At 38.2% G+C, this 27157-nt stretch overlaps 1 protein-coding gene across 1 annotated transcript in view; it reads left to right on the forward strand.

Moving 5' to 3' along the window:
- Nucleotides 1–27157, forward strand: part of LOC149410600 (anoctamin-4) — a 56278-nt gene that overhangs the window by 9932 nt on the left and 19189 nt on the right. The window contains exons 3-9 of the mRNA XM_089648296.1: nt 14257–14343; nt 15634–15774; nt 16569–16679; nt 24622–24775; nt 24939–25118; nt 25891–26129; nt 26790–26897. Coding sequence (XP_089504422.1) covers nt 14257–14343; nt 15634–15774; nt 16569–16679; nt 24622–24775; nt 24939–25118; nt 25891–26129; nt 26790–26897 — 1020 coding nt within the window. The remainder of the gene's footprint in view (nt 1–14256; nt 14344–15633; nt 15775–16568; nt 16680–24621; nt 24776–24938; nt 25119–25890; nt 26130–26789; nt 26898–27157) is intronic.

Raw genomic sequence — 27157 nt, forward strand, 5'->3', positions numbered from 1 at the left:
TTTCGATACTGTCCAAAATTAGAAAAATTACAAACAAGGACATTTTGACTTCTACTACTTATTTCGGTATCTTCTGGGTAAATCTGACTCAATGAACTCTGGAATCCGCATTTGCTTTGAATTTAAGTATTATTTTCAAAATTGGTACTGATTGTGTGAGGAATTCGGACAAGTTGTAAAGCACCTACTTATTAATACAATTATTTTTTTGTCATTTCAACTGAAATATCAAGAATAGGAATTCCATACATATTTTTATGTATTTTTTTCTTGAATACAAGTTTTTAAAAATAAATTTGGTAATATCAATTTCGTAGTCAAAATAATTGTCGATGTTTGCATTTGTCAAAGCCCGTCAAAACGATTGAAATCTCGCGGGGTTGGCGTGACGTCATACGTACCTCGGTTTTGTTGGTTAAGGTTAAGGTTTTGTAAGGTCAATCCCTTTCGAATCGGTTTGAAATCCACAAATCCCAATTTGAATAATTACCATGATTTCCAAAAAACATTCTTTTGAAATAATTTGTGTACCGCAATGGTGAACCGTGTTCGAGTTTAGCGCAACTTACCACAAGATTGTCTGATTTGTCTCCACGCGGCCGCTTGACCCATGAGGTAGCGGTGTAAGTTCTGTCAGAACCCGCCGACCAATCACAGGGCGTTTAATTCTCTTTTTTTCTTTTCTTTTAAATTACGATTTATTAATTCTACGAGTAATTGTTTATAATACAACTTATGTATTCAAAATCAGCGTTTGTGAATATACATAAATATACGCTTTAAATCATATTATATTTTAATCAACAGTATTATATACAATATAATCAATTTTAAGTTCCTTATTCAGACAGGCGATAAAGTACCTACCTATAAATTAGTACATTTTTGTGTATATAATATTTCTCGATCATCCTGCAGCATTTTCCTTCGTGGAGAAAACTAACTGATCCGAAATATTGCTAATTTATTAAAAATCAGGTCAAACTATTTGTATTCCTGTTAAAAATGAGACTGTAGGCCTTTAAAGAATGAATTGACAGATTTCCCAACAAACTATGAGTAAAACACGAATGGTGTATTTGATGATCTCGGAACACGTATTTATAAAAAATATAATATTATTATCATTATATTTATCAGAATAAACGCAGCTGCATGAACACGTGTTCCGATATATTCTGAATTTATTAATATTTTATCAGGAAATGGCCGGCCATCGCGTTTTAAACGGGTTTTTTTATCAACAAAACTAATTCTTCTCCGTGTTGTTTTGATGTGCTTTTTACGTAAACATTCAGCTTCACAAATCTTACAATTTTAATATCCCGAGTTTTTCTACAAACTTACTACAAACATCCAAATGACCCCGACAGCGAAAAGGTTTTCCACCCCTGCCATAAATAAACACTCTTTGCACGAATAAAAACAAAAAAAAATCAGGGAAATCGTACTAGTAGTTTTTTTGCGTCTATAGTGCACACACATACGAACATTGCACTTTACTTATATAGAAGAAAAACACGATATAGATTTGTAGCGTCAAGAAGAATCCAGATTAACTCATTAATAATAAGCAGCTCGACCTACTTAGGTACTTACTTGCGAGTTACTACTGACAGCCGAAATCGTAAACAAAACAACGCGGCCTACCTACAACAATACGTCGCAGTCGGTCTGGCACATTGCGACAACTCGCCAGAAGGTTAGAGCCTATCGCCTATGCGTTAACGCAGCGCGAGCGAAAGTTCCCGAAAGACCCAGACTGAGCGAGTGTCTCCAATTTAGTTGCAATTCATATACCTACTGTTTCCGCTGGCCGTACGGTATAAGTAAGCCCGATGCAGCGAGCAGTCAGTCAGTCAACAATCAGCCGTCAGTTTACAAATCTCGCGAGTAACGACCGGCGCGTCCCGCGCCCCCGCGAAGAACAATACTCCCGGCTTCGCTCGTACACATCATGGACTGCATCGGGATATCATCATAGCGCCTTGGCCCCGGCCGCCGTCCCTGGCCAGCGCTACATGGATTATAGCGCCCTGGTTCCAGCGTCTCTGACCAGCGCTTCATCCACGCGCCATGACCACCACGAGGACACGCAGCATCCTCACTGGTCTACGCAGCTCCCGCTCAACCGCCTACAAGGTCCACTGCACCTTCAGCCTTCCCGTCAGCATTGGAGTACTGATTCCCAAGATCGCCAGTGCCTGTCAGTCATCGAGTCCCGGTCACAAGCGCCCGGCGTCGACTCACTGACCCGCGCTTGGCCAGCCATCACAGCCAGCAACCGGAGAATACAACATCTGTCCTACGTCCACTCTCATCACGGCAAACTGACTCAATAAACACTGTGACCTTCACGACACGTCTTTCATTTCGTGCCTCTCACACGATCGCCAAAGATTATTAAAAATCGTCTGTATTTTGAAAGGTCACCTATCAAATAACATAACGCTTTTGTTGATTTTTTTTACTCACTTTACTGAATAATCGATTTATTTTATTGCACTAAATTATATAGCACCATAAAAATTGGTTTACTGCTTAATATATGCAATCATACTTTAGAAAATGTCACCAATACGCGGTATTATAAATGTCACTAGAACAAATTGTTTTTGCGGGACACTGCATTTCTTTGTGTTCGACAATCTAAATATGAACAACTTTAAAATTATTGCAAAATACATGATTCAGTCGATAGGCGATCCAACTCATAAGGCAAAGCTTTGCCAAATCACTATTTTGATTAATCTTTATAGCGAATTGGGGTACATTATGAATACCAAAAAATATGCTTTAGATAAATTGAAAGTTTTCCTATCGCTTCGCTTGAGTAGAATACAAATAAAAAAATAAGTTACCTATAAAAAAAATATAAACGCAAGCTACTAAAAAATATGTTTTTTCAATATTAATTCGACAACTAACCGAGCTCTTCATACTCTAAATAATATTTGTCTTAACTATAACATTGACATTTTTTCGGATTCACTGCCCAAATTCAAACGTGGCATCATGTCAATAATTTAAACTATTCAATGCGCATTCAACTTTGTAAATCATGTACTGTTTGTTTCTATAATATAAAATAAAATTTAAAAAAAATGAAATGTATGAACGCATAAAGGAAACAACTTCAAAAAAATACAGTATTATAGCTAAGATTATCTGTGACAGTTTCACTTGATTAACTTTTTTGCTTTCTTATATAATTATTTACAAAATAAATAAAAAACAGTTTTTTGCTTGAAATCGGACGTTTCTAGACTCCGTTTGTCAAGCGATATTAATGCCTATTACCTACGATATTAGTTATACCAAGAATATACACATTTTTGGCTTGTAGCTTCCTCTTAAAAATCAAACGAAACTACGCACTCCTTAGGCTGGCGGTCACGAGGTTAAAATTTCTACACGATACCGCGCCGGCTGCCTGGGTATGTGATAAGTACCATAAAAGACATTCCCAAGAAACATATTTTATTTTGTGAAGTTAAGGCCCTGTAGTAAGCGTTCAAAAATGGTTAATGGCGCTAATATTTAAAAAAAACGATAATAATTAAGCGAAAATGCTGAAAATATTTAACACTACTCGTTTGAAATAGAGCAAAAATGCCATACTTGCATTTTAAAGATACACTTGTAAATGTAAACTTTTTCATGCATATAACATATTAAATAACGGAAAAAACGTGTTTTTAATAATTTTCGGGGCTTACTTTGGGATTTTTTTTATATCGATTGAATTTCATGCAATTAACGTTTCGGCATAACAAATGTATAGATACTACAGGGTTTTCCAATAAGAGGTGTTATTATGATATTCAATCGTAAAAGATCAATGGTTTCGTTGCTTGTGTGGCACGTAGCCACGTACCATCCAATTCCGGCCATAAAAATCATTAATCATCTCTCAAAAGCGCAATCCATTCACCGTAACTGTTGCTCCAGCCTCATTATCGAAAAAGTAAGGTCCAATGACTCCGCCGGACCATAAACCGCACCAAACAGTAACACGTTGAGGTTAAAGAGACTTTTCAACAAGAACTCTTGGGTTTTCCGAGCCCCAGATGCGACAATTTTGCTCGTTGACGAAGCCACCGAGGTGGAAATGGACCTCATCACTCAAGATGATTTGCATTTGATTCACTCAAGTGAATTTTAATAATTTCAATGCGTTGTTGAAGCATGTATCGTTCCATTTTTATTAATGGCGTAGTTTCTACTTGATAAATGTCAAAAAATGACCGCTTCAAAAGTAACATCTACCGAAATAGCGGGCTATTCAAAATAACACCTCTTATTGGAAAACCCTGTATAACAAAAGACATTCACAAGAAACATATTTTATTTTGTGAAGTTAAGGCCCTGTAGTAAGCGTTAAAAAATGGTTTGAGCTGCCTGGGTATGTGATAAATATAACAAAAGACATTCCCAAGATACATATTTTATTTGATGAAGTTAAGGCCCTGTAGTAAGCGTTCAAAAATGGTTTTAAAGAGAGATTTGTGTACACGAATGTTAGAGGGAGCGCGCTAATATTAAAAAAAAACGATAATAATTAAGCGAAAATGGTGAAAATATTTAATAAAACACTACTCGTTTGAAATAGAACAAATATCTCTCTACAAATGTTTTACTTGCAATTTAAAGATACACTGTAAATTTTTTCATGCATATAACATATTAAATAACGGAACAAAACGTGTTTTTAATAATTTTCGGAGCTTACATTGGGATTTTTGTAGATCGATTGAATTTCATGCAATTCCGCATAACAAATGTATAGATACTATCTTCAAAAATATATTTTTTTAGGAACTTAACTTAACCGATTTATAACGAGTTTCTAGAAATTTTCGAGAAATTGGGTATGTGGGGGCTTAAGTTAAAGCCATAAATGTTGAAAATTTTTCCGGTCAGAATCAAAAAAACTTAATTCGTCACATTAAAAAATAAAAACTCATAAAATGGTTCGTAAGTAGAAGATTTTACATTTAAAAGCATTTTTGCTGGCCTGAAACATTTTTCTCGGCTTATTGGATAACCAATACCTCTGTCATAGGTCACCCCAAGTGGTTCGCAAGGTTTGGTGGTTTAACGGGGGTGCATCGGGTGAAGTGTATTCAGGATGCGTCTGCCTACCAGCTGCGTGGCGGGCCGGATCGGGAGAGGCTGGTTTGGAGAGACCCTTTAACCTGTCCAAACGGTCTCTCTTGCCTTGCATGGGGATATATTTATAAGTCCGTCACTTCTGGACACTAATCCCTAGATTACTACCCATCTCTCATAACTTTTTCCTTCTCAGAACTTACTTTTCCTCCACATAGCATCCTGCTCCACTCTATAGCAGACTTACACTTCCATGTAGTGTTGAGTAGGAACTACTTCCTACCAGCACTACCTCCTTGGGAGCAATAGATGTTCTTACGCGGTATTCCTACCCAGCGCTACTCACCTTGGGAGCAGTAGGGACTCTTGCGCGGTATTCCTACCCAGCACTACCCCCTTGGGAGCAATAAGGATTCTTGCGCGGTATTCCTACCCAGCACTACCCTCTTAGGAGCAGTAGGGACTCTTGCGTGGTATTCCTACCCAGCACTACCCCCCTTAGGAGCAATAGGGGCTCTTGCACGGTATTCATACCCAGCAGCACTACCCCCCCATTGGAAACAATAGGGACTCTTGCGCGGTATTCCTACCCAGCACTATCCCCCTTGTGAGCAATAGGGGATCTTGCACGGTATTCCTACCCAGCACTATCCCCCTTGTGAGCAATAGGGGCTCTTGCACGGTATTCATACCCAGCAGCACTACCCCCCCATTGGGAACAATAGGGATTCTTGCGCGGTATTCCTACCCAGCACTATCCCCCTTGTGAGCAATAGGGACTCTTGCGCGGTATTCCTACCCAGCACTATCCCCCTTGTGAGCAATAGGGGATCTTGCACGGTATTCCTACCCAGCACTATCCCCCTTGTGAGCAATAGGGGCTCTTGCACGGTATTCATACCCAGCAGCACTACCCCCCCATTGGGAACAATAGGGACTCTTGCGCGGTATTCCTACCCAGCACTATCCCCCTTGTGAGCAATAGGGGCTCTTGCACGGTATTCATACCCAGCAGCACTACCCCCCCATTGGGAACAATAGGGACTCTTGCGCGGTATTCCTACCCAGCACTATCCCCCTTGTAAGCAATAGGGGATCTTGCACGGTATTCCTACCCAGCACTATCCCCCTTAGGAGCAATAGGGGCTCTTGCACGGTATTCATACCCAGCAGCACTACCCCCCAATTGGGAACAATAGGGACTCTTGCGCGGTATTCCTACCCAGCACTATCCACCTTGTGAGCAATAGGGGATCTTGCACGGTATTCCTACCCAGCACTACCCCCCTTAGGAGCAATAGGGGCTCTTGCACGGTATTCCTACCCAGCAGCACTACCCCCCATTGGAAACAATAGGGACTCTTGCGCGGTATTCCTACCCAGCAGCACTACCCCCCCATTGGAAACAATAGGGACTCTTGCGCGGTATTCCTACCCAGCACTATCCCCCCTTGTGAGCAATAGGGGCTCTTGCACGGTATTCATACCCAGCAGCACTACCCCCCCCATTGGGAACAATAGGGACTCTTGCGCGGTATTCCTACCCAGCACTATCCCCTTTGTGAGCAATAGGGGATCTTGCACGGTATTCCTACCCAGCACTATCCCCCTTAGGAGCAATAGGGGCTCTTGCACGGTATTCATACCCAGCAGCACTACCCCCCCATTGGGAACAATAGGGACTTTGCGCGGTATTCCTACCCAGCACTATCCCCCTTGTGAGCAATAGGGGCTCTTGCACGGTATTCCTACCCAGCAGCACTACCCCCCCATTGGGAACAATAGGGACTCTTGCGCGGTATTCCTACCCAGCACTATCCCCCTTGTGAGCAATAGGGGCTCTTGCACGGTATTCCTACCCAGCAGCACTACCCCCCCATTGGGAACAATAGGGACTCTTGCGCGGTATTCCTACCCAGCACTATCCCCCTTGTGAGCAATAGGGGCTCTTGCACGGTATTCCTACCCAGCACTATCCCCCTTAGGAGCAATAGGGGCTCTTGCACGGTATTCCTACCCAGCAGCACTACCCCCCCATTGGGAACAATAGGGACTCTTGCGCGGTATTCCTACCCAGCACTATCCCCCTTGTGAGCAATAGGGGCTCTTGCACGGTATTCCTACCCAGCACTATCCCCCTTAGGAGCAATAGGGGCTCTTGCACGGTATTCCTACCCAGCAGCACTACCCCCCCATTGGAAACAATAGGGACTCTTGCGCGGTATTCCTACCCATCAGCACTACCCCCCCATTGGAAACAATAGGGACTCTTGCGCGGTATTCCTACCCAGCACTATCCCCCTTGTGAGCAATAGGGGCTCTTGCACGGTATTCATACCCAGCAGCACTACCCCCCCCATTGGGAACAATAGGGACTCTTGCGCGGTATTCCTACCCAGCACTATCCCCTTTGTGAGCAATAGGGGATCTTGCACGGTATTCCTACCCAGCACTATCCCCCTTAGGAGCAATAGGGGCTCTTGCACGGTATTCATACCCAGCAGCACTACCCCCCCATTGGGAACAATAGGGACTTTGCGCGGTATTCCTACCCAGCACTATCCCCCTTGTGAGCAATAGGGGCTCTTGCACGGTATTCCTACCCAGCAGCACTACCCCCCCATTGGGAACAATAGGGACTCTTGCGCGGTATTCCTACCCAGCACTATCCCCCTTGTGAGCAATAGGGGCTCTTGCACGGTATTCCTACCCAGCAGCACTACCCCCCCATTGGGAACAATAGGGACTCTTGCGCGGTATTCCTACCCAGCACTATCCCCCTTGTGAGCAATAGGGGCTCTTGCACGGTATTCCTACCCAGCACTATCCCCCTTAGGAGCAATAGGGGCTCTTGCACGGTATTCCTACCCAGCAGCACTACCCCCCCATTGGGAACAATAGGGACTCTTGCGCGGTATTCCTACCCAGCACTATCCCCCTTGTGAGCAATAGGGGCTCTTGCACGGTATTCCTACCCAGCACTATCCCCCTTAGGAGCAATAGGGGCTCTTGCACGGTATTCCTACCCAGCAGCACTACCCCCCCATTGGAAACAATAGGGACTCTTGCGCGGTATTCCTACCCAGCAGAACTACCCCCCCATTGGAAACAATAGGGACTCTTGCGCGGTATTCCTACCCAGCACTATCCCCCTTGTGAGCAATAGGGGCTCTTGCACGGTATTCCTACCCAGCAGCACTACCCCCCCATTGGGAACAATAGGGACTCTTGCGCGGTATTCCTACCCAGCACTATCCCCCTTAGGAGCAATAGGGGCTCTTGCACGGTATTCATACCCAGCAGCACTACCCCCCCATTGGGAACAATAGGGACTTTGCGCGGTATTCCTACCCAGCACTATCCCCCTTGTGAGCAATAGGGGCTCTTGCACGGTATTCCTACCCAGCAGCACTACCCCCCCATTGGGAACAATAGGGACTCTTGCGCGGTATTCCTACCCAGCACTATCCCCCTTGTGAGCAATAGGGGCTCTTGCACGGTATTCCTACCCAGCAGCACTACCCCCCCATTGGGAACAATAGGGACTCTTGCGCGGTATTCCTACCCAGCACTATCCCCCTTGTGAGCAATAGGGGCTCTTGCACGGTATTCCTACCCAGCACTATCCCCCTTAGGAGCAATAGGGGCTCTTGCACGGTATTCCTACCCAGCAGCACTACCCCCCCATTGGGAACAATAGGGACTCTTGCGCGGTATTCCTACCCAGCACTATCCCCCTTGTGAGCAATAGGGGCTCTTGCACGGTATTCATACCCAGCAGCACTACCCCCCCATTGGGAACAATAGGGACTTTGCGCGGTATTCCTACCCAGCACTATCCCCCTTGTGAGCAATAGGGGCTCTTGCACGGTATTCCTACCCAGCAGCACTACCCCCCCATTGGGAACAATAGGGACTCTTGCGCGGTATTCCTACCCAGCACTATCCCCCTTGTGAGCAATAGGGGCTCTTGCACGGTATTCCTACCCAGCAGCACTACCCCCCCCATTGGGAACAATAGGGACTCTTGCGCGGTATTCCTACCCAGCACTATCCCCCTTGTGAGCAATAGGGGCTCTTGCACGGTATTCCTACCCAGCAGCACTACCCCCCCATTGGGAACAATAGGGACTCTTGCACGGTATTCCTACCCAGCACTATCCCCCTTGTGAGCAATAGGGGCTCTTGCACGGTATTCCTACCCAGCAGCACTACCCCCCCATTGGGAACAATAGGGACTCTTGCGCGGTATTCCTACCCAGCACTATCCCCCTTGTGAGCAATAGGGGCTCTTGCACGGTATTCCTACCCAGCAGCACTACCCCCCCATTGGGAACAATAGGGACTCTTGCGCGGTATTCCTACCCAGCACTATCCCCCTTGTGAGCAATAGGGGCTCTTGCACGGTATTCCTACCCAGCAGCACTACCCCCCCATTGGGAACAATAGGGACTCTTGCGCGGTATTCCTACCCAGCACTATCCCCCTTGTGAGCAATAGGGGCTCTTGCACGGTATTCCTACCCAGCAGCACTACCCCCCCATTGGGAACAATAGGGACTCTTGCGCGGTATTCCTACCCAGCACTATCCCCCTTGTGAGCAATAGGGGCTCTTGCACGGTATTCCTACCCAGCAGCACTACCCCCCCATTGGGAACAATAGGGACTCTTGCGCGGTATTCCTACCCAGCACTATCCCCCTTGTGAGCAATAGGGGCTCTTGCACGGTATTCCTACCCAGCAGCACTACCCCCCCATTGGGAACAATAGGGACTCTTGCGCGGTATTCCTACCCAGCACTATCCCCCTTGTGAGCAATAGGGGCTCTTGCACGGTATTCCTACCCAGCACTATCCCCCTTAGGAGCAATAGGGGGCTCTTGCACGGTATTCATACCCAGCAGCACTACCCCCCCATTGGGAACAATAGGGACTCTTGCGCGGTATTCCTACCCAGCACTATCCCCCTTGTGAGCAATAGGGGCTCTTGCACGGTATTCCTACCCAGCAGCACTACCCCCCATTGGAAACAATAGGGACTCTTGCGCGGTATTCCTACCCAGCACTATCCCCTTGTGAGCAATAGGGGCTCTTGTACGGTATTCCTACCCAGCAGCACTACCCCCCCATTGGGAACAATAGGGACTCTTGCGCGGTATTCCTACCCAGCACTATCCCCCTTGTGAGCAATAGGGGCTCTTGCACGGTATTCCTACCCAGCAGCACTACCCCCCCCCCCATTGAGAACAATAGGGACTCTTCCATGGTATTCCTACCCACCAGCACTACTCCCCCATTGGGAACAATAGGGACTCTTGCACGGTATTCCTACCCAGCACTACCCTCCATATACAGTAAATATGTATACTGTTTTTATTGTTACTAATTATAAAATATTCACATTACTATTACTGGCACACATAATCTAAAATAAATCTTCATGCTAAAAATAACTACTATTGATTGATAGCTATGACTAGTATAAGGTATTTCAACTTAAAGCATACGCTTTCAACATATATATCTGAATCTATTTGGGAATTTGCTATTTCTGATTTTGAACATTTTGGGTTCGTTATATTCTGGGGTTCGCTGTCCGTATATATTGCTATATTTTGGAACATGAATGCTCTAATTCTTTGCAAACCTAACAATAAAACAAAATCGCGTAACTTTTATCATAGTCAATGTAATTTCATAATACTGAACATTATCGATTAGTTTTTATCCACACATTTTACTCTTTTATTTGTGTTCAGCGGATGCGAACCAGACAGAGGAGGGAGTGGAAAACAAATTACATAGTAACTTATATCCGATTATTATGATGGTAAAAGTTAGTCAATTTGGCCCGATGGTTATCAGTTGTCCGTGTCTCCTTCGTAACCATATCCACTTGTTACCAAACAAATCAAAGATTTAAAAATACACATTGTTATGTACCATTTTGGAATGCATTTTATTTTTGAAAACTCTACACATCGTTTAGTGATAAGGAAAAGGGTAAATATGCATTATTTGTATGAAATATAATTTATTTTTCAATATTTTAAATTTTATTTTATAAAATTTGGCTGTACAACATGTTGTAATGGTTTCTATTTTGACAAGTCAATATGGATTAATTCTAGACAGAGAATTCTGTGAAAATAGCTAAAAAAATCTACTTTTTTAATGTGTACTTCTTTGTTTCATTTCAGAGTTGTATGGATCTATTTAAAAATGAAAATAAATAAATAATTAACGTAATTTCAGACAACTATGGTCCAAAATCGTCACATTTTTTCTTCTTTCTTGATTTTAATTTAATAAGATTTTGTTTGTTGACATTATCTGTTGAAGGGTTGAAAATTATATTAAAAACTTTTGTTATTCTGCGTAATAGTTTAAATCTATAAAACTAAATGTATCTATTGTCCTAGTTCATCAAATATTTTGTGGACGGTCTGGTTGATAGATTCCCCTCTTAAGAGGAAGCTACAAGCCAAACATGTGTATATTCTTGGTTTAACTTATATCGTAGGTAAAAGGCATTAAAATCGCTTGACAAACGGAGTCTAGAAACGTTCGATTTCAAGCAAAAAACGGGTTTTTATTTATTTTGTAAATAATTTTATAAGAAAGCAAAAAAGTTAATCAAATGAAGCTGTCACAGATAATCTTAGCTAGAATACTGTATTTTTTTAAAGTTGTTTCCTCTACGCGTTCATACATTTCTATTGAAAAAAAAATATATTTAGTAGTTTGCATTTATATTTTTTATTAAGTAAATTATTTTTTTATTTGTTTTCTACTCAGGCGAAACGATAGGAAAACCTTCAATTTATCTAAAGCATATTTTTTGGTATTCATAATGTACACCAATTCGTTATAAAGATTCATCAAAATAGTAATTTGGCATTAAGCTTGGCCTTAACAAATGGATTTCAGTGGAAGAAGTCCCGAGGAACTAGCATTATTGATCACTTCGGAACCTGTGCATAGTCGGGAAAAACACCAAACGCACATCCAACATTTGCACACGGTTGTGACATAAGAATAAGGTTTCTACGACTCGTTCTTGAGTCCAACATTCAGCTGTGGAAATATTTGCATGCCTCTGTATTTCCTCTATTCAAAAAGAACCCTACACAGTATCCTCAGAGATGACACAGGCCCTCAGAGAAAATTTATTTTGTTAAAGTTAGCAGTTGATAAGATTATGTGCAATACGTCATCCACGCTGACCGTTGCTGACCGATGACAAGTGAACACAGCTCATTATTCTCATACCAAAACAATATCATCAAAACAATGCTCTGTCATTTAGTGTGTAAACTATTCACTAGATGTCACTCAGTTTCAAATATCTGTGTTTTGGTGACCGGACAACTCAACACACTGACAATTCAATACACCTTTAAAAGCGATATAAAGTCATGAAAATGATAAAACTAAAACTAGGTTAAATACGTTTCGAAGTTTTTTTCAAGTTTTTGTTCTAGATAAAAGAAAATTACATTTTCACTTATTTAAATAGAAATAACTAATACACTACATAAAAATATTATTCACTTTCAATGTTTTGTTGATTGAGCATAAAATTGAACAATTTTTTTTAAATGTACCTACACTTTTTTCATTTTTAATTTTGTTTGGAAGGTAATTATATATGTTGCCCCCTCGTAACGTATGTATGGTGTTTAAATGTATGTTATCTTGTTGCTTTGTAAGGCGTGTGTGTACTTGGGACGTTTTAATGAGTTCTGTATTTGTATGTATGAGTTGATTATTTATTTTGTATATAAGGAGACACGTATTATATTCATAGATATATACAAATCTGACGATAAATACAAGCTTTGGACAAAGACACTATCAAAACCATGCTATAAAAGCTTTCAACAGTCTAACACTTGAAAATAAAATTGAGGAAAACAAAAATAAATTCAGATACAAAATTACAAAATGGAGAACAAAAAAGACAATATTACCAAAATATAACATAAAATAATAAAACTTACACGTAACACACATCACTCATAAACACACAACATATAATATAAATATAACAATTTTTTACTTTGTTTCATTTAAATTTTATTTTATTTTATTTAAAGTTATAATTTTAAATCTATATTTTTATTTTAAATTTATCTCATCTAACTTTTTTTCTTCATCAACATTATACACGGTGTCCGGAAACTCGTAGTACAAGCGAGAAACTGGAAAATCTACACCACATGTGGAACCCAAAAAAACATAAAGTTTTTTGATTTGAGCATTTTCAAAAAAAAAAAAAAAACCAAAAAAAAATATTTTTCGGCTATTTTAGGGTTAAAGTTTTTTCTGGTGTTTAGGGTTGAATAACAGATGTTTTAACCCTGCAGAGCAGAAATATTTTATGATTACACCGGGTTAAATGAAGGGTGATTTCAAAATAATGCTTCAAATCCGAGTTTCTTCATTTGTTTTACTTTCAAATAGTTTTAATTAGTTGGGTACTTTGATCTTCAGTAATAATTTATAAGAATTTGATTAAAAAAAAATAAAATAAAAATAAAAATCAACTTCAAACTCGATTTACTCGATAACGAAAGCTCAAATAAAAAAAAATATACTACAAAATCGACTCCAAATGTGATGTAGATTCACCAGTTTCCCGCTTGTACTACGAGTTTCCGGACACCCTGTATATATTTTCTATAAATGTGTTATGAATATTTTGTTGTGTTATAAAATGGAGGCCTCCCTGTGAGGCCAACATTAATAAATTGTAATAAGAAATGTAAAATATTGTACCAAAAAAAAAATTCTTTTGTAACAGTTTTGTTTCCATATATAATTTATTTGTAGGTTAGGTTTATAGGTAAGTTTTTATCACTTGTGCGCGTGTGTTTGTACCATAGTTGTAAATTATTATCATTTAATTTTATTATATTAGTGATAATTATTTTTTTATTTACGTACCTATATTAATAAAATCTTCTTTTCTTCTTGATTTTTTGTTATTTATGTGCTACTTATTTAATATGTATGTATTAACCTAATTGTTTTTAGTCGCCTGTTATGTTCTAAGTTAAATCTTTCAATGTGTGATTTGAAAGCACTACAATAATAATCATAAAATTTGTAAAATATTAATTTAAATATCATTTTGTTTCAGAGTACTGGATGGGGAAATCTCGGGCAGAGCGTTCCTGGCAGTTGTGATACTGCCCTCGCAGACATCATAGAAAGTCCAGCCAAGTCGGTACGGTTCCAATCAATACCGTTATCACGTCAAACTACTCCGAAGAAATAATTATAAGCAATAATAATTGGTCGCCTGAAATATCAATACAAATTGAAAATATCTCCCGAGTAAATATTAATGTCGCCGACGGGAATTGAACCCGTACCTTCTGATGTCCGGTCACGTACTTTGGACCGCTGAGCTATGTTGGCTTATTTCCAACCCGCCAAATAATTCAACATGTACTAGTACCTCAATCAACAATTACTTATTTTTATAAGCAATAATTATTAGCCTGAAACACTCATCCACATTGAAAAATCTCCTGATAAAAGATACATGACGCCAACGGGACTTGAACTCGTGTCCTTTCGACAGGTGAAAAAATGTAATAAGCAGTAATTGTTGAATGAAACACTAGTATATATTGAATTATTTCGCGGATAAAAGATAAGCCGCCATAGCTCGGTGGTCAGAGCTGTAGACCGGAAATCGAAAGGACACGGGTTCAAGTCCCGTTGGCGTCATGTATCTTTTATCAGGAGATTTTTCAATGTGGATGAGTGTTTCAGGCTAATAATTATTGCTTTTAAAATTAATTGTTACCCTTTGTGCTATGCATAAAAAATCTTGTCTTAAACATTAGTTTACCAAAAAAATAATAATCAACAATTACTGCTTATTATATTTTTTCACCTGTAAAGAACCAACATTATTTTTGTAGGAAAAGCTTTGTTAGTGCTAAATTTCCCACTAGATGGCGTCGAGACATATTTTATCTACATTTGTTGGTGAAATATTTTGACTTGTCAAATATACATACATTTTTTAAAATGATAAATTAATGTTAATAAGATAAAGTTTTATGCATAGCAAAAAGGATAATAAATATTTTACTCAGGAGATATTTTCAATTTGTATTGATATTTCAGGCGACTAATTATTGCTTACAATTATTTGTTATCCTTAAAACCTTGTCTTATAAACATTACTTTATCATTAAAAAAATAATACTCCGAAAAAAGCTATAATTGATACATCAATTCAAATATGATTTAGAACCAGTTCATTAGGTTATTCGCAATTGTAGGTATAGACTTAACCATTTTTGTTGGCAAAAGTCGGATTCGTAATCAGTACCCCAGAAACATAAATTAAGAAAAAATCAGAACTACCCAAGTATCTATATGTTTTAAAAAAACCCTTTTTCATGACCTAATGACTGGACTAATTGTCCAAAGTGTAGTGTAAGTTTATGCTATCGTTTATAAGTTCTAATAGTGTCGGATGGTTTTGTGTTAAATGCAGAGTGTGGTAACAGGCCAGGGTGCAGTCCCTGTGATTGCTGGCAGAGCAAGGACCCTCACCCCCGGAGCGCTGCCCCGCGAGCCCTTCGGCACCCCTCTGGCGGGCTCTCCACCGCCCACCACCCCCCTGCCACCCCTACAGGTAACTACCTGCCTACTCTATAAAGGTACAAGGAACCTATTTGACGAAGTGGCATCACAATACTGTTTATTACTCATACAATTCTGCACGCATTGTAAACACATTTTATTGGAGATGCTACAGGGTTTTCCAATAAGAGGTGTTATTTTGATATTCAATCGTAATAGATCAATGGTTTCGTTGCTTGTGTGGCACGTAGCGCCGCGCCGTCTTATTGAAAGTAAACGTTGTCCAGATCAATACCATCCAATTCCGGCCATAAAAAATGATTAATCATCTCTCGATAGCGATCCATTCACCGTAACTGTTGCTCCAGCCTCATTTTCGAAAAAGTAAGGTCTAATGACTCCGCCGGACCATAAACCGCACCAAACAGTCACACGTTGAGGATAGAGAGGCTTTTCAACAATAACTCTTGGGTTTTCCGAGCCCCAGAAGCGACAATTTTTCTTGTTGACGAAGCCACCGAGGTGGAAATGGGCCTCATCACCCAAAATGATTTGCATTTGATTCACTCAAGTGAATTTTAATAATTTCAATACGTTGTTGAAGCGTGTATCGTTCCATTTTTATTAATGGCGTAGTTTCTACTTGTCAAATGTCAAAAAATGACAGCTTCAAAAGTAACGTCTATCGAAACAGCGGGCTATTCAAAATAACACCTCTTATTGGAAAACCCTGTATTATTTAATCCTGTTTTTATTCCTGTTTAGGAAAAGAAAATGAAAACGTGACGGCAACGCCGCCGAATTCACGAATGTGATATTTTTTAATGATGCCATTACTTTCTGCAGGACGAAGTGTTCAAGAAGGAGCCCATGAGTGCGAATGAGATGGACTTTAAACTTGACAAGAGCATGGAAAGGGAAGGCGCAGATCTTATAGAAGGACACACGAGTAGAGAGGTAAATTAAATGAGTAGAAGAATTTTTTGTTTGTTTGGTTTTAAAGTAAGTTTTCAAGTCCTTTAAATCCTTATTTTTTTTAAATTTAACAACTCGTAAATCTATCAATTATATATTATTGCAATGATATATTTTTATTGTAAATTCCTGTCACCTACCTAAGAACTTAAACAGGTTACAATTAGTGATGAAGGTAATTTTATTTTATTTGTTTATTATTTATTAACGCCCTAAGATAGTAAGTTGACAGTATATGTATAGGTGTAACATGTACATGGATAAAATAGCTAAATATAATTTACTCATAAGGTAATTAGAAAATAATATGGTAAAGTAAATCAAAGTATGAAGACAAGACATTTTAAGTACATAAAACAGGCATGATGTCCAAAAATTAACATACATTGATGTTTTAATACAGGGGTAGGGAACCAACGGCCCGCGGGAATTTTTTGTGCGGCCTGAGAGCACTTTCGGTGCGGCCTGCTGACAACAAAAGAAATAGTATACAAAAATATTTTCAGAAGGCGAAAACTGTTTCTAATACATTATTACAAAACTCAGAGAAATGTATAATATAGCTGACAGGTACTTATGTATGCACGTAAGTTTCTAGAAAACAGTTTATACACATATTTATAATCGATACAACATCCTTTTTTAATTTAATTTAAATGAAATGTGTAATACGAAATGATGTGTGCAATAGGGCGGAACGAAATTTTTTTTTCTAATTCTGATTTGGAATAGTTGTATTAAGTTGCCAATTGCCATCAATTACCTCAATTAAAAATATAAAAAAATATCAGACAACGGTAAGAGCCCCCGCCAATACATCGAACATTTACAAAAACGACAGTTTAGGGGATATTTGCGCGGCCTAGAAAATAGTACAGAATTTATTAAAATAGGTTTATTTTATTTAAAAACATATTCAAATATAGTTAACTAGCAATCAAATATTTCTTTATTTTAATATACTTTGGCGCTGTAACAGAGGTGCAAAGTGCGGGACGAAGCGGAGAGCGGCACCTGACAATCTACGAAATGCAGTTATTTTGTTTAAACTACTGTCGATAATTGTCTCAGGTGAAAGGTCGCGCGTCAATTATATTCACGAGTACTTATTGATAAACGTTTTTTAAGTGAATTAAACTGATTTCTAGAAGACAAAATTTAAAATGTCCGATATTTGATGTAAGTGCAGAGTTGAAAGAGAATATCCTACCTACGTATGAAAATGTGATGAAATTCTACGAATGGGTTAGACAAGACTTAAAAGTAAGGAATAACACAACAAAAGAACCTACGTATTTGGAAATTGCCGTAGTAGTTTGAACGAAAATTGAAGAATTGTGGATAAAATCTTCGATTCCAATTGTCACACACAAAATAATCTTACAGTTACTAAAAAGTTATCACTCGAAGTGTTATAATTTGAAAAAGTCTTTGAAGAAACATAAGGAAGAAAAGTTAGAAGAGTTCAGAGTACAGAATAGAAAGATTTTTGACATAGCTGCAAGTAAATGTTAAGAATTTGTAAGCTGTACTTGTTTTGAGAGAAAAAAAAGTTCCAAACGAGGAACAAATGTTTTAAGAAGACCAACGCACTAACTGACTAATGGCTTTAGGAAGAACTGATCTTATCCATAGTAAAAAAATGCTAAATAGAAGATTACGTACTCTCAAACAAGAAATGAGGCATAATAGATAGGATGAAACTAAAAACAATAAGGCAGAATGAGACGCGAGCAAATTTTAACCGAAGAAAGAGTAACAGAAATTCCTTCATTATATTTCGATGGAAGGAAAGACAAGACGGCTAAAACTGTTTTAAAAAGATCGAAGAGGCTTAGAGTGATTGTACAAGAGGAAAATATTTCGATTATAAAAGAACCAGGTACTGTTTATGTCGGGTATGGGGTTCCAACATCGGGCAGTGCAAGAAATATTGAAAGAGCTATCCACAGATTTTAAACGACTGAAAAGATATCACTAGATGGTTTAATGGCTGTTGGCTGTGATGGAAAAACACACAAATACAGGGAAAACAGACAATCTCGACCATTGCAATGGATAATTTGTCTCTTACACTCCAATGAGTTACCATTGAGGCATTTGTTTACCTATTTGGATGGCCCTACTGCAGGACCTAAATCATTTGCAGGTCAAATTGGTAAAGCATTAGAGATATGAGAGACGCTGCCGTTGGCTAACTTTGAGAAGATAGAAGGTGAACTACCTCCACAAATATCCACAGATCTCAGTACAGACCAGAAATATTTACAAGAAATTACTACTGCTGTCATAAATGGATCCTGGTCTCCTGGATTTATTAAAGAGAAGCTCAGGTAAACTACCCCATGCCCGCTGGTTGACAAGAGCTAATCGCATACTGCATTTGTATATTTCTGCAGAAAATCCACAACAAAATCTTGTGACTTTAGCAACGTTTTTCGTATAATCATACGCTCCTGTCTGGTTGACTATCAAAACACATTCATCCTGCAAAGATGGTTCAAATCATTTATGGAAGCTCATTAACAGCACTAGATATTTGTCCAACGAGTTGTTAGTGATAGTGGACCCTGTTATAATTTGTAACAGTTACTTCGCTCATCCAGAAAACTTGTTGTTGAGTATGATAACAGATTCATGTAAGCACATTAGAGAACTCGCTGCAAGACGCATTTAAAAGGCTCGTCAAGTTAATAAAAAATCTGTTTCGCGCATTTTTGAGGTGCCAAAAGTGAACTTAAATTCATGTTCTTACATAGACATGATTGACTGGCAACAAAATATATACGAACCCTCAATACTGATGAATATTTCCAAAGATATTAGAAGAACGAGATGTGCTATGCGCAGTTCGTACTGAGTGGAATTGTTTTGCCGAGTGTCGCCGGTTTTGTTCACCAATACTACTGCACACCTTCGCTTGCGCTAAGGTATCCGCACTAATACATAGAACAGATTTCTGTGCGTACACGTCCCGATACCGTTCAAAGTACCCTAATTAGGTAGTACTCCGGCTACGGTCCGGCGGCCAACATAGCATATCTCGTTCTTCTAATATCTTTGAATATTTCCGATGGTCAGTTACAAGATCTTATTGAAAATGGAGAAGATACATTGTTGAAGTTTATGAGACTGACTTGCCATACCCAAGCTGTGGAAAGATTTGTAAAAGTTGTGACAGAAGCAGTTCTAAGTGCATTCGACAAGATAAAACGAGAAGGATTCATAAAATCTAAATTAGCATCTCGAAAACTCATGCCAAAGTTTGAACCTAAAAATGGTTTTTTGCTATAAAAAATGATTTTATTCATACCAACATAACTTTCTTAATCTGTGTTTAATTTTGAAATAAATGTTTTTATTAATTAAAATCTACTTTTATTTTATCATTTCATGCATAACTTATTATATTTACTTATTATTTTGTTTATAGGGTGTTTAATACAAAACGTCTATAAAAACTTAAAAAATAAAATTTCAAGTCTCTGGCGGGACCTCAAGATGTCGAGCTAGAAGTTCCAAATTGAGAACTGTTATTTAGAATTACATAAAGCAACTTTTCCCTGATATTCCAATTCGAATTTCGAAAAAAAAAAAATTTTTCATACAAAAGTGTTCCACCCTAGTGTGCAATGCTAATTAAACTGGGGACTAGCTTACAGATAAAATAACAGACGCATTAAAGAAGGAAACCATTCTCGTGTTTGTAGTGCTGTTTTAATATTCTAGTTGAGCTGCAAAAACCGGAGGAAACCATTTTCATGTTCTGGATGTAGTTTTAATTAAAGTCAGGGATTTGCACAGTGATTCATTAAATTAAAACCTGTTTTATGTTCAGGATGTAGATTAAAGACGCGTTTCGAAGGAAACCATTCTCGTGTTTATTATAAAATTCTATTTGCAGGCTATGTTCTGTAATCGGACAAAACCATTGTCGTGTTCTACGTGTAGTTAGGAACTCGCACAAGGATTAACTGTTTATTATTGATTACATTATTACAGGATTACTTAGGCGTCTACTGGTTTTTGCAAATAGCGTCAAATTTTTGCCGCGTTGACTCAAGCCCGGCCCTGGTCAAATACTTCGCAAAAATCTGTGTAGATGGCATCCACTTGCAAACACTTTTCAATGTTATCGCGGATGAATTGGAAGTATTCAAGAAGGTTTTCTGCTGTGACAAATTTGTTGAAAAGTAGGCTTAGTGGTCTGACAAGTACATCTTTGCACGTTTTGAAAGAAATAAGTGGAATATCATCAGGACCTGATCCTTTATTGGTTCTCAAATTCTTATATTTACTTAAAGTACCGAGGCTTTCGTTACAGAAATCTTCGGATATTTTCAGTAAACAGTTTGTGGTATGTAAACAGATTGGAAAAAAGCCCGAGAAAAATTGACCCTGGGTAGTCTTTATATAATTTAGGTGTACCTCTTTTGGTATGTCGGTTGTGTTTTTATTTTTGCTTTTTGTATATTTCCTGAAATCTTTCGGGTTAGTTTTAAATTTTGTTTGATTAAGTATAAATTTTTATTTATTTATTTTCGCCCTTTTTCGGGGCTTTTACATGAGAATATTAAGAAATATACATTATTTATTGTACATAACTGAATTGCTTCATTAACAATATTATATATTTGTTTAAAGATAAATTGAAGATGTCCACTGACTTGGTATAATTGTTTCCCTCCATTAGTATTCTGGGCAAAGAGAAATACATATGGTAGTTAGTTCCAGAATTTCTGCACTGATATAAATCCTGATTTCTAGTATTACGACGTGGAATCCGAAAGCTTATCAATTCTAGCAATACCGGACTATCAACTAAATCATTTAGAATTTTATATAGAAATACCAAGTCAGTGAAAATTCTTCTGTCTGACAATTTGAGCATATTCATATAATTTAACGTGTTGTATTTCAACATAATTGCTGGAATACTCATTTTAAAATTTATAAAACGTAAGAATTTGTTTTGTATTCTTTCAACTGACTCTAATCAGATTTTTTGTTCTAGTTCTAATCAAGTTGAATGATAAAATATCTCGTTCATTATCATATTTATGTTCATTACCATCATTGTAAATTTGTTTTTTTCGGCTACCAAACGAGAGAGATCTTGTGAGTATCACTTATGGAAGAGTTTTCTGTTCGTTTTAATGGGAAAATGAAATAATGAGATAATCTGGTAATGTAAAGTATACAATTACTTTATATAGAATATTTATTATGATACATATTAAGTGGTTCCAAGATTACTCAACACAATGACAATTCAACACACCTTTTAAAAGTAATATAAAGTCATTAAAAGCGAAGAAAAAAACTAACCTTCAAACCTAAACTATGTAACCTATTTAACCTTGTTTATGTTTCGTCACTTTTCATGATTTTATATCACCTTTTTAATGGTGTGTTGAATTGTCATTTTGATGAGTCATCCGGTCACCGTGCCTTAATACCCTATATAATGTTAAAATAGATTTTTTTGTAAATCGGATGAAGGATATTTTCATCTTTTTTGAACGTCAAGTGTGCAAAATTTCATTAATAAATCACAAAGTTCTGCTTTAAGGGGTGAGAAAAGGGGATAGGGGTAGTTTTTAGAAACATTTAAAAGAAAAAAAATAGTGTAGACAATGACTCCTGTTTTTAAGGTCATTTGTGCAAAATTTCATCAATCCATCTATATAAATAAAAATATAAATGTTCGTTTGTTCAAAATCTTAAATCTCCAAAATTTCTTCACCTTATATCATATAGATGTCACCTGCGACAGGTAATAACCTGTTTTTTTAAACAGCGCCATCTGTTGGACGTAAAAGCAACACACGCTATTGTTTCTCTATCTGCACAGACAGACTTTGTCGCAGAAACGCGTGGCGGGGTACAATTAGTCTCTGAATAAAACTGTCGATTTGTTCAAACAAACCCACACCAGGACCATCCTTTACAATATATAGACATTATTCTATTCAGTTGTTTTATATCAGCTACGTGTTATTGCCTTCGTAGTATTGAACCATAGACATATGAATATTAGTAGACCTGCCGTAAGTGATTAAAAGCGTATTATCCCCACTCCCCATACCGGTTCCATTGGAGCCGGCTGTGCTTGCGTATGGCCTCAAGTGAAATTTGAAAACGTGACGTCATCATTCTTGTGCGAACTATGGTCGAGGCATCATCGGTTCATTTTACGAAATAACACGGCAAAATGTTGACTTGTACTATGAAAACTTGTAAAAATAGATTTGAAAAAGAGAATAAACCCAATTGTCGTATTACATTCCATATATAAGCATTATTTTACTTTATTTTAAGCATATTCACATCGTATAATATAGATCAGTTTTAGAAACATATACTATCACATCGAGAAACGTCTGGACGCGAAACACAAAGCTGGTTGGTTGCTGGGAAGTAAATTATGAACATTTATAAAAGTGTCTTAACTAAATACTTTAACGAAATATTCGACTCTGAAAAGGGAACCGAATTTTTTTGCCAAATTTGGACTTCGCAAATTTGTTCATAACGTGGCGAGTAATTTGCGCTCCCATGTAAAAATGTCTATTCATTCAAAAGCAGATTTTACTTTTAAGAAGTAAATGGTGATATTATAATGCGAGATGCCTATTTACTGTCAGATTGATTTATTGACGAATCACAGTCAGCCTTACTCCCTTCGTTCTTCAACAGTTGATTTTACCCCTCGCCATTATCTTCTCGACAATTAATTCCTATGTCTGTGTATTGAACATTTAAATATAAGCTACAAGCTTGCGACTGCGTGTGTACTCGTAGTTGTTTTTATTACCTGCGTCATGCAATCTAAGTACAAGCGAGTAATTATTCAGTTCTGTATTGTTATTGTATTGGAAATGAGATTTTAATTGAGGTCCATCATAACATAAGCATTTATCATTAAATTGCTTTTTATAATAGTAGAAAAATTAAATGGATTGCTTTTAACTCTGTAGATGCCAAACAACGATTAATCTTTGTTTGACGCAAGTAATACGATCATACACACAAGCTAAATGACTCAGTTCTCATATTGTAGTATTTTAAATAATTACAGTCCATTATAAATTGTAACATTAGCAATTATTTAGATGTTTACTGTATTAGTAGAATGAATACGATATTCTCCTACGTTTTTTAACCCTTTAGATGCCAACAACGATTAATCGTCATTCAAAATACCAGCGAAACTTGCAAACACGATCAACTCAGAAATAATTAGCCAAATTGCCTCTAAAATCGCTAGAAATCGATTTATTTAATGGTTTATATTTTATAATTTGAAACACAAATAAATAAAAAGCTCATATCCGTACTAGATATTAGCTAAATCTTTTGATTAAAACATAATTATTCAGTTTGGTTTGGTATTTTGGTCTTAAATCCAAAATTAAGTTTTGTATGAAAAAGCCGGCGCCATCATTCCTCTTAAGTTCCCGCATACCCAATTTCTATAGATTTATAACAAGTTTCTCGTTGACTCTTTAAGTTTTTAAGTTCCATAAAAAATATATATCAATTTTGAAGATAATATCTATACATTTGTTATGCCGAAACGATAATTATATGAAATTCCCTCGATAGAAAAAAATCGCAAAGTAAGCTCCGAAAATTCTTAAAAAACTTGTTCTGTTATTTAATATGCTATAGGCATGAAAAAATTCAAAGTGTATCTTTAAATCCAACTATAGCATTTGAAGAAGAGATTTTGGCTCTACTTCAGACGAGTCGTGTTTTATCAAACATTTTCACAATTTTCGCTTAATTATTATCATTTTTTAATATTAACTTCCTCTAACATTCGTATTTACATATCTCCCTTTCAAACATTCTTTGAACGCTTTCCACTGGGCCTTAAAGGTGAAATAAAGGTCATTTAACAATATAATCGGTTCCCCAGGGTCTGGACCCAGAGACTCTCCTGTTCCGCGATGGAAGAAGGAAGATAGACATGGTGCTGGCCTACGAGCAGGAGGAGTTGGGCGTGATGACGGAGGCAGAAGCGGTCCGTTGTGACCAGCGGAAGGTCTTCATGGAGAATCTCATCAGGGAAGGTACCCATTCTATCGTAATGCATGCAAGATTGCCAATTTTATTACGATTATGTTCTTACCCTTAATAACATATCCCTCAGCCTTTATGTCTGGTAAACTGAGTATTAATAGCCAGGGAATAATAATCAAGGAAATATCGGTTCACCTTTACCCTTGATTGAAGGTTTGGAGCTGGAACTGGAGAACAAGTGCCTCTCGTTCGACGAAAAGACATGGTTCCTGAAGATCCACATTCCCTGGAGGACGGAAGCCAGATACGCAGAGGTGATGGGACTCAAACTGCCGACCAAGAGATTCATCACTATCTCTGTTAAGGCCTGGGTAAGTTCGGAGCACTATATTTGTCATTCTAGTTGTAGTAATTATGGTAGAAAGTAGAAGCAGAAGCCCACAGAATAGAAAAAAATCAGCAAATATATCAAATCCACTCTCTTCCTAGCCCAGCGAGGAAGAAAAACTCAGTGCGTTCGCTTGCTCAGCATGCATTTAAGAACAAAGATTCAAAGGGCAAATTTATGTACTAGATTTACTAAATGCGTTCATTCGAAAGGTTAAATTCTGATTGTCTCTGTATTTGTCAACAAAATAAAAATTATTATTTTAGATATAACTTTATCTCTCTTTGCATTCACAATTTAAATATTTTCAATAGCATATGTCGAATTGCAATACCAAAATCTGAAAGAGTCTTTTATCTGCTTTCAATAAAAGTATTTTGTTTTGAAATATGTTCAAAAACAGCGAATTTATCACGTCGAATGTAATGCAAAAATAATTTCCTTGCAATCTGCTTTCTGATAGTTTATTTACATGAGATGTATATTGCAAAATGTCGGAGGGTTTAGGCTCTCTAGGGGTTAGCACAGCCTCAACTTATAACTGTGCATTTCTATTGTTTATATATTTCCTACATATATTATTTTGTATTGTTCATTTCATGTGTCTTATCACCGCCATCTTTAATAATGACTGTAGAAAATGCACTGTCAGTTAAAGCAAAACCTCCTTGTTCACAGTTAAATATAGCGGTGCTCTAACTTATAAACGTATGTTTAGTTATAGTTGCTAATTTATTACAATACAGATATTATTCTTATTATATCAACAGGACAAAGACGGCGCCCAGGAAAAGCAGGGTCGCCTGCGGAGGATCATATCCAGACTGGGCGCCTTGCTCGACTGGGACCACACGCTGATCCCACCGCAGCCCTCGTTCTACGCCTCCACCGCGGGACCGTCTGCCAGGGAGGAGCAGTTCCTGGTGAAGGACAGGGACACGGCCTACACCGCGGCGCAGAGGTCCCTGCTGGTCATGCAGATACTGCTCAGGGGGAAGTACGACTCCACTGAAAAGGTATTATGGCATTTTCTACTTTCCAACAACCTCAAGGGCGCTGTATTAGGTGTTTGGTTAATCATCGCCTTGGCTCTTTAGCTCTTTGGCTCCTGGGCGACTTGTCAAGTCAGCGCCGGAGAGGGCCGCTCCAATTGCGCCCGCACAGGACCGGCCTAGCGGATAAGCACGATAAAAAAAAAAATTTCTATGAATATAAACTTTTAACTGTGATGAAGTAGAAGTCAGTGAATATGACATGCCCATTCATGGAATGTTGGGAGGCGGAATGAAGTGGGGAAAGACAGGGTCATCACGTACAGTGTGGCGCAGGGGTCGTGTAAAATATATTGATCAGGGAATACGCCTCTAAAAGAAAAAGATGCAAGTGTTCTAACTTCTAGGTGCTAGTAGAAATATGGCATAAAAGTAGAAGAGGAAAAGGAGAAGGAAAAAAGAGGTTTGAAAAGTGCCTGATGACTGTTTAGATCTGGTCAAAACATAGTCAACTAATTTCAATGAACCTTTCAATTCTGAATAGTTAACCAGAACTGTTTGCAAAACTTTGAAACAATGTGATCAACCAAATAAGCTTACGCCCGTTTTATAGCCCGGGGACCTCCTGGTCCAGATGTCACTGAGGTCGTAACGGGCGTACTGTAATCAAATATATATTTTTAGGTGGGAATTCGAAGACTACTAAATGATGGAACTTATGCAGCTTGCTTTCCTCTCCACGAAGGAAGATACGAGAAACCTGCTACCAGTGGGGAAATTTTTGATAGGAGGGTAAGTGACAAGAATAGGTACATCCATTTTTTTATTGGTATGTCTCTAAATACTAAATAAAGTCGCTTTTCGAGTCTGCCTGTTTGAGCACTTAGTTCTTCTAAACTACGAAACGGATTTTGATAGGGTTTTCACTGTCTTTTAGAGAATTTCTTCCGAAAGGTATATGTATATAATACATGCATGTTATATTAATAGAAAGTAGATAAAAGTCAATGTTTTATAATCAAGTGGTAAAAAAATACTTTCGGGGCTTACAT

Source organism: Hesperophylax consimilis, chromosome 27 (genome assembly GCF_061612785.1).
Source record: "Hesperophylax consimilis isolate HC1 chromosome 27, BYU_Hcon_1.0, whole genome shotgun sequence".
NCBI lineage: Eukaryota > Metazoa > Arthropoda > Insecta > Trichoptera > Limnephilidae > Hesperophylax > Hesperophylax consimilis.